The following is a 15,071-nucleotide window of genomic DNA, read 5'->3' as shown; positions in this document are numbered from 1 at the left end:
TTTATTGTACAATACAAAAAGTTCTCCACTGAATTCAAGAACATTGTCAAGAAGAACTGGAGTATTTTTAAAGCCACTCCAGTATTTGTTAGGCTCAGAACCGACTTTTATTTTAAGGCAGCCTCTAATTTTAAAACTTTGTTGGAAAATAAAAGCAATATAGGTAGGGACTTTACAGAACAACAAGGAGACACCACCAGTTGCATGTGCTGTAATCAATGCAGGTATATATTGTAAGATGGAAGTCTATTAATAGAGAACTTTTTAAAGTCTAGAGTGTTTCTATGCAAAGGGAAGTGTCTGTCTAAGGGGGTCATCTATATTTCTATTTGCTCTGAGTGCTCTGTCATTTATGTGGGCAAAACTGAATGAAGTTGATGTTTCAAAACAAAATTTATGAGCACCTTCATGATATTTAAAACAAAAATGAAAAGAATGTTTTGCATAAACATACTTTAGTTTGTGGCCCTTTTCAGAAATTCCATTTTGGAATTTTGGAACAAGTAATTCAAAGTCCACATGGAGGTGATTGTAAGGTGCTTTTTGAAACTTGGGAACTCACTTGACATCTTAGGTTATGTACCACCTTTCCCCCAGGTTTCAATTAATTCATCTGTATTGTACCAATAGTGAAAATGAGGGCTAGAAAATTATAACTGTGCTAGTAATTTTATTTTTTACAAAGTAAGTCTAGTAAGGTTGTTCATATTGGCTTTTAATTCAGAATTTTATTGCGTGCTTACAGCTCGGGTGAATGAATGGTTACTAGAGTAGTCTTTTGGGGTATTTTTTGTATGAACACTTTAAATGTTTGAATTTGTCAATTAATTCACCTATTAGGTAATTATCCAGCAAAAACATTTCTTAGTTTGTAAAAATAGGTGGTTGTTATTTGTGTACACTATTCGGACGAAGTCTCCTTTGTAGGGCCAAAAATGCTCAATAAATTCATATTTTAAATCCATTATATGAACTTCCTTCTGGCATTATTATAACTTTCAACCTATGAAACTGGATAATATCATGAAGGGCATGGAAAACTCATGTATAGAAATGTTTTCCTTGTTCAGCAGTTGACCATGGTAGTGTAAAAAGTATTTGATGTAGCTCACATTCTCTTTTTGACCTTACAGAATGGTCAGTCCTTGAGAACAATGATCCAGTTTCTGTAAGCCTATCATTTTGCTCAGTGTAAAAGAGTACAGCACTTCATGATCAAAAAAACTGAAGGGCTTGGATCCCAAATTCAACTTGAGATGTGTTCATTCTAATTATTTACAGAAAAGGACCCATGCCTTACATTCCAGGCCGTTAAGGACCCTCTTTTCTTCAAAATTGTATGTCTAGAATTTACTACAGACATAATCTTAAACTATGCATCAACAAAGAAGTGATCAAGGTCAATTCATTACTCTAAAAAGTCAAAACTGTTGCACGGAGAAGCAGGACTCTTGAAAAGCAATGTCCATGTATACTCAATAAGACTGCCTGTAATGGCACACCATTTACTGTTCTTTAAATTCAAAAGTCAGTTACAAAAAGTCACAACTTGCTATTCAGCACTGTCAGGAATTCTTGGAGAGGTCGTATGCAGAGGATGAAATTGAAGAAAACTTTAGAGGGATAGATAGTCTAAGGGAATGTCCCTCACGTTGGCTGAGGCGATCTTCTACAGTAGGTTGAAATAAGAATATCGGCTCCATTTTTGCCATAATGATCTCATAGCCGGAAGTTGAAGCAGCAACCGGCAATTTGGATTTACGTATGTTTGCAACTTTGGGAGTAGAGCTTGTCACTGCTGAGAGCCAGTGAATTAGGATTTCCTCACTGTAATTTCTTTGAGTGAGATTTTACCTACACACGTAAGTCTTATATGTGTTATAAGTAACAAGAATTTAGCGCTTGGTAATATTACAATCTTTTACACCTAACGGAATGTTAGGTATACTACTTCAAGATGCCTGAATGTTTAGATGAATATTCAGTCTTTCAAGGTATTTTAGTGTGAACAGTCACAGAACTGTAATTGTTGATGATCGTGCGAATAATAGTGTAGTTTATAGCATTTGTCATCGCACGTGTTTATGTTGTTTGTAAGAAGTTATACCTAACTGAAAGTTAGGTATTTTAACTCAATAGCCTTTAAATGGTTAGTAGATTGTTTTACAATTTTAAAATTCTAACATATTTTATTTGTAATAATTTTAGGGATGCAAAAAGCTTTGATGCTTTTATAAACAGCAGCTATAATTGCTATTCCTACCAAGAGTGCTATGTGTTTAAATGTTACAGTGTTTAAATGGTTAGGTGAATGTTTTCATTTTTAACTGTTTTTAAATTGCACAGGATATGACATCAGAATGTTTATGTCACATCCTCTATAAATGTATGTGAAAGTTTTTGAAAAATTGTATAATGGCCTGAAGAAGACCTTGTTGAAAGCGCTTGCTGGATGTTAAATAAACTTTTCTTTTTCTTTAAACTTCGCTGAACGCTTGGATTAGTGCATTTGAGTGTCTACAAGTTATTGTTCGGTGAAGTTGACTGATGCAGTTGGAAATTCCTGACAGTGCTGAATAGCAAGTTGTGACTTTTTGTAACTGACTTTTGAATTTAAAGAACAGTTGATGGTGTGCCATTACAGGCAGCCTTATTGAGTATACATGGACATTGCTTTTCAAGAGTCCTGCTTCTCCGTGCAACAGTTTTGACTTTTTGGACTTGGTATTATTTATTTTCTTGTGTGCACGGAGCTTGTTGTGAGTGCTATCTTGTCTTTACAAATTCATTACTCTGCCTACTTCACCTTTCAAGTAAACTCCTTTTCTCATTGAAATATTGCCATTCATCATCTGCTTAAAAAAAAACATGAACAAATGGGTATGCATACATTCCAACAAGGGACAACTACAGTCAAACTTCTTGAGGGCCACTAGGCTGTAGGCTTCATACTGCAAGTTATTCATTTTAATTTCATCTGGCACGATGCCATGTTGAAGTTTTGATGGCTCATGTACTTGTACACATGTTCACAACTAGATATGATCATTAGCAAACCCAGCATTTGATCAGTTTGACTTTGTTGGATGATTTGGCAGAAGAAACACTTTTCTGAGACATGCAGCATTGTTTTCTTTATGATTTTGCTGTTTTCAATAAGAGGTCCTGTGGCTGCAAATGCAGATATTTAGAGTGAATGTTTTCTAGTGACACTGTTAAAGACATATATATGCCATCATTGCTATGTACTTTTAAATGTGGCATTAAATTGTGTAATTTTTGAAATTATCAATATTTGCAGTGGAATTAATAGATGTCTTTTAGGAATCATGTTAACTTCTCAACAATTAATTCCCAGTATGCCAATAATTTGAAGTAAACTTGCAAGAAAGCACTTTCCATGAACTTAGGAGAAAGGCTTTTTTGCAGTGGCAACCCCATGTGGGAGGACACCATCACATTCTACATTTGCTCTAAGGTCACCCAATAGTGTACAAAACAGAAAACTCCACTGACAATGAAAATGGTCTTAATGAATTTTCTTTACTCTATCTCCAGTTACAAATAGCATTCAATTATTGGACATACTGATATCTTTCATTATTTAACACGTAGGATTAAGGAAACAGAGGACGATTATTTTCATAGTCCAAAATAAAAGCGCTCCTTTAGTTTCAAAAGTCTATAAAACTGATAATTAAAAGGAATTACAGAAGAACTTTCAACATTCATTTACACACACAAATGGAATCTTTTCTGAAAGAAAATAGCCAGGAGGGACAATGTTTATGGCTCAGACTCTCTTACACAGTTATCATTTTCAGTCTTTCCTCAAGTGGGGTGTGTTACTAACAGGTAATATTAATACAGTGTGTTATATTTACAAAATGTATTTCTTTTCAGCTTTAATCTAGTCATATGCAACAAATATATTTCAAGCCAGAAATAAACCAGACAAAGTATGCAGTTGCATACAATTTATTTTAATGTGTACTCATTAAACTATTTGTACAGATGCAGTACAGGATAATGCAGATAAGCAAAACAAGTAAAAGTTTTCTTTTATGAAAATTGACAATGTCAATAGATATCAATATTATTAATAACTAAAATTTTTAATTAGACAGAATAATCTGCAGGGCGGTATAACAAAAAATGCAGACAATATATATTTTTTCATAATGAAAGAAAAGAAACAAGTAATATGACTATTTAGAGCACTTCAAACAGTCGCAAGATGTAATGTCTTGATAATAATGTTTTTTTGTACTCCCGTTTGGACAGACAAGATTCACCACTTTGGTTGTAGTTGCAGTTACATCACAGCATGCACATGTGTTCACCAGAGCATCATTTCTTGCTGTTAAGCTAAAGAAGACAGACATAATACAAATTATTATGTGTTGCTATTTATGAGAATTTACTCATTAAATATATAATGATAATTTATTTCCTAACTTTCATACTTTGCTGTATTGGAATACAATATTTTTGTATAAGATTTGAATTAGATACTGCCTCATTCTACATGCAACATTTAGCATCAAATATACCAACATAACTTTTTTTTACAGTGATGATCTTATCATTCCCTACACGTTACATGAGCTCACACATCTTATAGTCTCAGATGTTAAGATGTCCTCTATTACTTTTATCCATGCATGTAGGCACAATTATTATATCTACAGCAATACAGATTATTGTTGTGTACTTTGAAATCGTGTTAATGCAATTTTATAATTATTGTTGGAAATAAGTTAGATGACAGAGACTGCCTATTACAGTCAAAAATACAACACTGCAAAGTCTTATAGGAAATGCAGTAGGCTACTATTAGTTCAAATAAAATGTATCTGTGAAAAAGGAGAAGAGCACAATAATGACAAATGAAGCAATAACGAAAAACAAAAAATTAACCTGTAACTGTAAAATTGCAATAAAACAGTAAATTAAGGAAAGGCGTAGAGTGAGGGAAAAATTATAAAATGGGAAATGCGTTTGTTCAGTGTTTTGATGATATCATAAAAAAGGTAAAGTATACCAAAGGTTACATCGCTGATATATGACAAGATAAGATTTTAGTTTACTATGTTTTATGCATGCAGAGAGGAACTTAGGCAAACAATATGAGCCAGGGCTAATATTCTATTTTTTAAAGTATTTAATCGACATGGAACTGTGAAGGCAGGCAGACAAAGTTGCAGGATGGAAATGGGTAAATGAAACAATTTTATTCAATCTCACTATAAAAGTATTAGGGTTAAGATTATGGTTAGGGTTAGCACACATGAATAATGTGGAGCAGGGGAGTGAAGCAAAGTGATCAAAAGTTCTTTGGAAAGAGTTATTGCTCTTATTGATTTTAATAGAAATGGTTTGTCCATTTTATTTCTCAGTAACAAAAGACTAAATGACAGCACGTAATGGCTGGCAAACATTATGCTATATACATAAAATAAAAAACATCCTGTTGAAGGAATCAGGCCTTGTTTACTTTGGCCTGTACAGGTTGCAAGAGCACAGCAAATACACATTTATAACTGGTAGGCAAATATGAATACAAATCACAGTGAAGCAACAGTCATGTTTTATGTGTAGAGCTACAGTAATTTGATAATATATCCCATATATATATATATATATATATATATATATATATATATATATATATATATATATATAAAGCAAGCAGATTGGGAAGCTTGGAGCATACTCCACAATGATGAACTGGATTGAAATTAAAGTTGGAGAGAAATGTGATGTAACAATAAGTATTGTAAAATGAGTTATAGATTAATTATAGATAAGTGTGTCAAACAGAAGGAGGAAGTGAATGTTGATATTTGATATTCACAGACATAATCACCTATATAACATGCTGGTATATGGATAGCTTATCTTAAAAGCAGAAACACCTATAAGCCTGTGGTGCCAGGATATTACAATACCAAATTACACTGAAAGTGAAAATGCTATCTGAGAAGGAGCTTACGTGGATCTGAATATATTCACTGTAGAAGAGATGTGAATCAAACATGATATGAAGCATGACAGGTGCATTACATTGTAAATTAAATTAATTTACTTTGTAAATTCATCACTAACGTAGCAAGGGTGTGGCAAGCGCAACCTGTTAGAGGGTGCGGTCTAAGTGCCATTCCTGTAATCTTTCTGTACTGGTAATTCAGAAATGCTAGTAAAGAAAACAACTTTTTTTGTACTGTTGGTAGGGAGGGGGGAGTGTCTGGGAGGGGCATGTGCTTCAGACTGAAGCAGTCTGTTGTAGAGCGTTTTTTTTTTGTCTTTTCTCTTCACTGTGAGCAAAAAGATTGGGTGATAGTTTAGAGACTGACCCAGCGTGCTGAGTGAGCCAATTATGCTTCAGAAATTCATTTACTAATTGAGTACACAAATGAGCGTCTTTGCTTTAAGTTGAAGGTGGTATCTCAAAAACTGGATAACATATTTACTCATGGACAAAATAGTAATCACATCAGTGAGGCCAAAAATTTAAAAGGCAAGGCTAGAACAAAATAAACTTTCATGTATGTGTCTGAATGAAGAAACACAAAACAGGTAAGGGACAACTGAAGTGAAATGCATGGTATTTTACACATAGTACATTCAAAAGAAACTGCAAAGAAAATGTCTTAGGAATCCTGCTGTTCTAAATTGTATATATTTGACTTGAATTAGTAAGCATTTCATATTCTGCACTGTTTACTGAAAAAAATACTTTAATATTTTGTTTAAATGGTCTAGCTTACATTTGATGTAGACGCCAGAGTATTATTAAATACAAGTCATGGGTTTTAAAAACTATGGGTTAGGCTTCTGCTGTTGTCTATAAGTAATCAGAAACAGGCACTCTTTTCATCATTCATAACCTTCAAAGCGTGAACTGAGGTTATCAGTTGTACTGCTTTGTTTTACTGATTATACTAAGTTGAGGTACAGTGAAAAATACAAAAGAAATCATTCAAATTATGCACAACAATTAACTGTATATTCTCTTACTTGAAAGCAGTGCAGTCACCCCGACATTCTGCCATTACAACGTCAGCCTGGCAGGTGTTATTAACAAGCCTTACAGTTTTTGGAACTGGCAAACATTTGTATTGACCTAAAAGTAAGAAAAAAACTGATATTAGCATTCATATTTCAATAATATTTTGATATTCATTGATATCCATGATCATGTCTGTATATGTGTCTTGAGGCAGGTCTATATATGCCTTGCTAAATGTCATTGCTAGTATGGGGTTAGACTATCTAACCTACATAAATATGGTTCTGTGATGGACAGCCCAAAAGCCACAGTCCTTGGGCTTGAGAGAAGTTTTGAATAGGGTTTTTGACTAGGCTAGAAATGCTCTGTAGACTGATTTCTACTCACTTAACTTACCTATGAACCTTTTCCACATTTTATTCAGTGTTTTGTTGCATACTAGCTGACTAGCATATCTTTTAACACATTGTCTCTTTCACACTAAATTAACTTGCCATATTTCTCACCATTTTTTTCTATTCTCCTCACGATTCACTTGTTATTACACCCTGTCGAAAAAAGATCAGAGGGAACTCCTTTTTATGCCAAAGTAGTGATGTGCATAGTGGCATAAGCATGTCTTCTTTGGATCAAATAAAGTATTAGCTAAATTGCAGTGCACTCCTCATACCCATTACCTTAGCGCTCCATCTGTCTTCCTGCAGTTTGAAGCTACGTAACCTGTTGTTAATTGTTACTTAGCTGCTAAGTACATGCTCTTTAACCTGCATGCTCTTTCTAGGATCATTTTTTTTTAGATGTTTTTTTTTAATTTTTTTTGAAGATGTGCAATACACACTGGTGATAATTATCTTTAATAGTCAAACATTTCCTCTGCAAATCATCCTGTTGGAACATAAACCAACACTGCAAGTGTGATGAAAGAGTATTAAAATGCATTTGACCCTGCCTTTTATTTTTACTTGCAGTAGCCTCTAAAGCTGATATCTTTGAATAATGCAGCCCGACAGTCTTCAGCCAAAGTCTTTTGAGCTCTGAACATGGCATTTTAGATACTACTGAACTTCTGAATGTCCAGCGTTTATGTATAGAGCATCATATGCTAAATACTTTTTGTTTAGTGATATCTCAAATAGAAAACATCAAATTATAAAATGTTATGATTCCTTTGGAAAACCTATATGTTTTCAGATGTTATAGATGGCTATAAGATGTGTACATTTTAAGAGTAAATCTTAATTCAGTTATAATGTCAATAAATGACATACATTTGCTTTCGGGCAGTTTTGGAAGACATACGCATGCAATTTCAACAAAAATATGATCATTTATAAAAATGATGGTACTTACAAGAATAACAGCAGCTGGTTGGACTGTAGATCCTGTTGTTCTGTTTAAAGGAAAAGAAAACAAAAAAGTTAGGTATTTTTAAGGAAATAAGAATAGGGAGGTGTTTTTCTTTTCGGAAGACGCATACAGTTTTCCTCTATTGAAGTAACACTATTACAACTGTAATAACTGATAGTTCTGCAAAATGTGCTTATAAGCATAAGATATGAAATTTGTACTAATTCTTTAATGCAGCAAAATTCGTATTTTACTTATGTTGAGTAATTTTCAGTAGACAGTGATCAGTATTATACATGCAGATCAGTTTGATGTATAACACTGGTTACTGTCATTGCTTCCTCCTCACTGGATAGTCGAGTTAATACAAATAGCATAATTTTGGGAACACTAGTAACTACAACTCTTTCAGAATTTATTACAGTGTGGAATTCAAGAAAATATTTTACATTGTTTCAAACATTTGTGAATAGTTCAGTTCAGAGTTGAGATCTACCATATATTTCACTTCATATCTTTAACATTTTTGTAATTAATACACTGCTGTGTCATACAAATTGGTACTTAGTCTAGACGTCTCCACAGATTTCTATATGTCGCAATGATAAAATTAAGATAATTGCAGACAATTATGATACGTAACCCCAAATTCCAGAATGAAGCAGAAGACTGACCATTTTTTCTTTCTTTCAAACTTTCTCTTTCCTCAGAATGAGCCCTACTTTAAACTAACTACCCTTTTGCTCTTTTTGTGTCATTTTACTTTAAATGCTAATGACTCATTCAGTCTATAGTTGCATTGCATTGTAGGGTCCACTTGAATAGTGACATAGGGAATAAAGGAAAAGCACACTTTCATTTGGCATAATGCTGTTGGGGAGTATATGTAGGATCTTGGCTCACACCAACAATGCAGCACATGGTGGAAACCAATAGAACTTCTGGGACTTCTGAAGAGACAAAAAGCAGCGAGCTTCCAATCTAGTTTGGCTAAGGTAGAAGAACAAGCTGGTTTGGGATATTGCACACTTACTTCTAGGGGAAGTGGTGATAGAATTGTTAAGTAAACATCCTTAATCACAAAACAGGAAATAGAATGAATGCTGTGGCTGAATATTTGAGGTGCTCTGGCCACCAAAGAAAACCAGAATAACACTTAAAAATAATAAAAAGAGCAAAATAAAAGTAATCTAAGTGACTTTATTTTGACAGCTTTCCTCAGCTTGACTTTGCAGCAGGATATGTTAAAAATTAAACTCTAACATTATTGCACTAGCCTCAGCTGAAAAAAATCCTATGCATGCTTTTTTTGCCAATTGTTTAGTATTTTTATAAAAATGGATAAACTTTAATGTTTGCAGATAAGGCCTTTGTAAACCATGCAAACAAAATGTGATCCACAGGTTTTATGTTTTAGACATTTTTATAGAGGGCAATTTTTGGCTCTGATATGAGTTACTGATTTTACTAAAAGTATTGATTTTGTGTGTATCATGTGTGCCACTTGATCCCAACCAGATATAGCAAACACCCCGGACAGGTATTATTTATTGAACTATTCAGAGATGCCTGATCTAACAGTGTAGACTGTGGTGTCTTCAAGATTCTACACAACAAGTCTTGATGTTTAGTTTGCATACTCTGCCATCTTCTTATTTTACATTCTCACTTTAATAGTTCACTAGTAAGAGCAGAGATTGGATTTGGTCCCAAATGTCATGAGAAATCTCACCACAATTTTGTTTGGTTTACCAACTTTAAAGTTGATATTTTTCAAAGGATATGAGAGAAGCTGCACCTTAAACTTTTCAAGTGTGTGAGGAGAAGCCCCCATCCTCCCCCTTACCTTTATTAAATATACTTTTGGATCCCACCAGTTTTGATAAGGGGGTAAGCTCACAGTAGTGTATTAAATGACTTTGACCTTGCTATTTCTAACCACTCTCCAGAGAGTAAGTAACATCCTGTGCTGTTTGTTCTAATTCATTGAAAGCTTTTCCTATCCTGGAGTAGTCTGTTCATCATTTTTCTTTTTTTTTCTTTCTTTCTTTCTTTCTTTCTTTCTTTCTTTCTTTCTGTTTTTGAGATGTACATGGTGTCCCACAGCTTAAACTTTTACATTCCAGGAGAAAACTACTGCTTTCAGTGAGTACAGTAAACAGTTACTCATTAAACAACCTGAGAGCAGAGAGCTCTGCAGGATGTAGTGTCTGCAAGTTAATTCCACTGCACAAAGCTGTTCCTTTTATATTACATACTTTTAAGGTACTTTACTATGTCTTCAACACTTCAAAGACTTACCAACATTAACTGTTGCAGAGTGTTGACAACTCTTTCTGTGTTTAAGGTACATGGTCAATGCTTAATTACATTTTATGAAAACATTCAGACTTTGTTAGGTTATGATACATACCACTGGACAGTAGTTTTGATACAAGCATTTTTCATAACTTGAATCAAGTCCACTTGCTGTACAATTCAGTTTTAAGCATTTGTCCTTTGAATCCACAAATGACTGGCCGACCTAAACAGAATGGATATAATAACATAGGGTTCATAACAAGTACACTTGATGGTAAGTTAAAATACTGTAGTATATAATGGTTGTTAAACTAATCAACATACTTTAGTATGAAAATAGAAATACAAATAATCTTTATAATTAATACTAAACTCTAAAATATAAATAATGCTGGAAGAAAACAATGCCTTAATGTCATGGAACATGGCGATATGTAAATTATAGCTGCTGACCCAGGATTCATCTATTTTTCTGAAATGTGTTCTACAACATTTCAAAATATAGCACTGACAAGCTACAGAATGAAAGATGGAATTATGGAATTCACCAAAATGGCTACATGGTTGATGAAGTGACAAGGATATTGGATAATATGTGGTGGAAGAAGGAAACCAGTGGGATCAAAGACTTTACTTTGGAATATCCTGTAGCTACATAAGAGGATCATGAAAGTGAGTCTGGAAAATATATTAAAAGAAGACCCAGCCAGGAGGAAAGCAGAATTAGCAATGATGCTGAGAAGAGAAAGAAAGAGAGAGAGAAACAATTTCAAGAGAAGACAGGACAAAATAAACAGAACTGAGCAAAAAGAAGTGATATGACTGGACTGTGGTGCTGTATGATGCCAGATTCCTTGGATAAACAGGTCAGCTATTTGTGCTTTGCTACACTTTTACACTAAACTATAGCCACAGTTTGAAAGCTCTTTGACAAAGAGGAATAAAGCTCTGACTATGGCTCAGATGACTTTAGTTTGAGTAATGTCTGGCATACCTCTCAACCTCTTAGAGCAAAAAATCTGCACAATGCCTAAATGATGGGGGGACAAATAGGGACACATTTTAACTATTGCTCTTGCAAGCTTAGAACATTGATAGAATAATAGGTTTTGCATTAGCATGAATTTTCTGAAGGATGTGGAGTCTTAAACTCAACTATTTCTCATTATTTAGTGACTTCAATCCTCAGCTATTTACCAGAAAGGTGCAGATTTTCGGAGGCACACGCCAAAAATATGAGGCAAAACTCTAGTCATTCTGCGAAAATCTGGACAGTTGAGAGGTATGCCATCTGGATAAGCTAGGTAGGGAAAGATGGGGTTGAGAGGATTAAAGATGAGGGTGAAGGGATGAAACCAACAGGAGAGAGGGAGCTATGGCTTCCTGTCAGCCAATCACCACCATGGAAGTGAAGACTTGACTAGCAATGAAATAGACAGGATTGGAGCTGTAGGTTCAGCCATTTGTTTATGGAGGCCCTCATTATCAGATTGGTGGAAGCAAATACATGAATAGTGAGGGTATATTATGCCCCAGTGTGATGTGCATGCCTTGGCCATATGTTTTAAAAAGAGTTTCTGTCAAGCCATAGACAGGCCAGAAGATGTGACACTGGTGGGTACCAAGGCAGAGACGGGATTGCTCTTTAGAGAAATAGTTTGGTTAAAACTTCCAATGGTTAGTCCGGAAAGCAGGGATACAGGAGGCTGGCAGTCCATGAATAGCTGTAGCATATAATTATTTTCATGTTGCATGGATGATGGCTCCTTCCTGTTAGCATCTACACAAGTTGATGAGCACCCTGCCAATGAAAGGGGATAAACAGAATAAGAGTCAACTGTGGGGTGATGAGGGCACATAAGATGGCAAAAAGCACATGAAAGAGTATATACACTGCAGGCATGGTAAAATATAAATATTGTTAGCATTAAACCATAATATGGTGACTCCTTAATACAGGTTATTTAGAATGGTGTGGAAGACTAAAGAAGGAAAGGGTTGTTACAATTTAGAGTAGAGTAATGAGGAAATTAAAGAAGTAAAAAACAATACTGAGCTACAAATATGACTATAGGGATCCCAGGTGAGCAGCTGCAATTTACATATCACCAGGATGCTGATGGGCTTAGCAATGGTGAACTAATAAAAAAAGATGAAACGAGAGTAATACGAGAACTGAGAACTTATACTTCCGGGACTGAATACACTGGGTAGCCTATATATATTCATAGCATGACAGGAGAGGAAAATGCTACAAGCTGTATCAAAATCAGTGCTGAAGTAACACATAAGGACCTTAGTGGAAGATGTCTGACTGACCTCACATAAAATAGAGCCAAAGAAGACAGAGAGGCCATAGTATATATACTACGCTGTCAATCCAAGAAGAAAAGAGTCAGGCAACAAGAAATATAATGCAATCTTGGAAAAAAAAAAAACAGGAAGCAATAAATTTGATGAGAGCAGACAAATGTGGGAAGAGGCTGACAGCTTTCCAGCTGCACAGAGGCATGGTTCCCTATCAGAAATGCAAGAACAATATTTGAAAGTCCTTTAAATTTGAAAATTAAGATGTGATTGCCCTAAGAAATACAGAGAATCTCAAAAGCATTTAAAGCACTTCTGCAGTGGAGTGCTTTGGTTTCCTGCATGCCTATGCATGGGTGGGGGGGGGGGCAGCAGAGCCACACTTGGGTTGCTTACTCCAGGACTCTTATACCTCAGAGTAAAGGGAATACGCTGAGATACTGTATCTCTGTACTTTGTAAATGGTCTTAGTATATGCCTCCAATATTTGCAGTTTCAGTCTTGCTATTTTGAGGATCATTGTTGCAGTCCACATGGTTTCAAGAGGAATGTCAGAGGTATAAGGAAAAGGCAAATATATCTGCACGCAGGAAAATAGGCAACAAACATAAAAAGGATTAATTTGAGGAAAACCGATATATAGGCCAGCAGGGACATTCAATACATGTTGTTAGACACGCATCTGAACAACAAAAAGAGGATGATGCCTACATTATTTAGCAGACACATAGCTAGGTTATCTGGTACCATGTGTAGCTTCCAGACTGGAACCTCATGGCACATACTGCAGGGTATTAAAGGTACAAACTGCAAGAAGAATGGAAAAATTAAAAATCATTTAAGAAAACGTAGTGATAACTTAGAGATAGGTATGAACCAATTTTCTGTCAAGAAATTGCGTGATAGTTGTTAACAGCTACAAGTTCAGAATAAAGAAAAACCTATACATGAAATCCAAATAGGAAAGTGACTTAAAAGTCATCACACAAAAAAGTGTAGCTGTGGTAGTGCGAAGGAGGGGGGGGGGGTGCCAGATTGAAGGGCAACACCAAGCCCCAGAATAGCTAGCTACACCATTGACCTCACATCTGATAAACAGTAGTACAACAGACTGCACTATGGATATAGAGCTGATCTACTTTGACTGATTTTACCTTTAGTAGAAGTGACACTACCATACTAGTGCATTAATCAGTGCTGAGATCCCATGCGCATTGCTGTAACCATGTGTTGGAATCAAATCTGCAGGAAACTAGATTTAGAGTAGATGATATACATGTCTCACTAAAAAAAAGAGTTATCCTTGAAGAGTGCAATAGGCATTTTTTAAAAAAAAGTAGATCTCAAGAATGTGTCAAACTATGATATTACATGGTTTACATGGAATTGGTCAACAACCAAATGTTGAACAGGGTTTTCTTCGAACTTATATGTCAAAAATTTAGGTGTCAAACTGTCGGAATGTACAAAATTTGGAATTCGACATTTCCAACCGCTCTGTCACCTAAACAAGTACTAAAATAGGTCATAAAGGGGGATGTTTGGCATTTCTACATAATTGCGTTTGCAATTATGCGGAACTACCATTCTGCTTTCGAACATCTTGTGATTGACATTTGGCCGTACGACCAAATCCATGTATATCATATTACATATGTGCAACATTTTGAAATATGCAGAAATGCTATTTCATGAAAGGTCACTAGAGTATCCTTTGTTGCAAATTTTTTAGCAAACAATACATTGTCATTTATAAAGATGTGGAGCAGATGTAAGAAACCAATGATGTGACTGGAGATCATCTATGAATGGAATTGTCAGCCAGATTGTGGAACTTCAAAACAAGAAAAGGCACCATCTGGTCCTAAACTGTAGTTAGAATTATGAGTCTTGAATGACTTTACTTATTTATTTGTGCTTTTTTAACTTGAGTAGAGCATTGATCCTCATTGATTTTTTTCATATATAACCTGGTAGCACTATCTGATTAAGAGACTCGCTAAGAACCACACAGTAGTCAAATAGATATTAAGGGATTCAAACATGGACTACAGGAAGCATCTAATTAAAAGCTCATAATCTTAATCCTCTGCATTTATTAACA

The 15,071-nt window shown here is 34.9% G+C and overlaps 1 protein-coding gene across 13 annotated transcripts in view; it reads right to left on the bottom strand.

Moving 5' to 3' along the window:
* Window positions 1–3,962: 3,962 nt before the first annotated feature.
* LOC122815694 (mucin-19-like) overlaps window positions 3,963–15,071 on the bottom strand; it is a 505,085-nt gene continuing 493,976 nt past the window's right edge. For all 13 annotated transcript variants that reach the window (XM_044088394.1, XM_044088400.1, XM_044088403.1 and 10 more), the window contains 4 exons: window positions 10,773–10,883; window positions 8,363–8,402; window positions 7,021–7,126; window positions 3,963–4,368 (listed from right to left, as the gene is read on the bottom strand). In XM_044088394.1, the coding sequence (XP_043944329.1) occupies window positions 4,209–4,368; window positions 7,021–7,126; window positions 8,363–8,402; window positions 10,773–10,883 (417 nt within the window). In that variant the 3' untranslated portion in view covers window positions 3,963–4,208. The remainder of the gene's footprint in view (window positions 4,369–7,020; window positions 7,127–8,362; window positions 8,403–10,772; window positions 10,884–15,071) is intronic.

Source organism: Protopterus annectens, chromosome 11.part0 (genome assembly GCF_019279795.1).
Source record: "Protopterus annectens isolate FY-2018-M chromosome 11.part0, PAN1.0, whole genome shotgun sequence".
NCBI classification, from domain to species: Eukaryota; Metazoa; Chordata; order Ceratodontiformes; family Protopteridae; genus Protopterus; species Protopterus annectens.
This window is presented reverse-complemented; position numbering and strand designations above follow the sequence as displayed.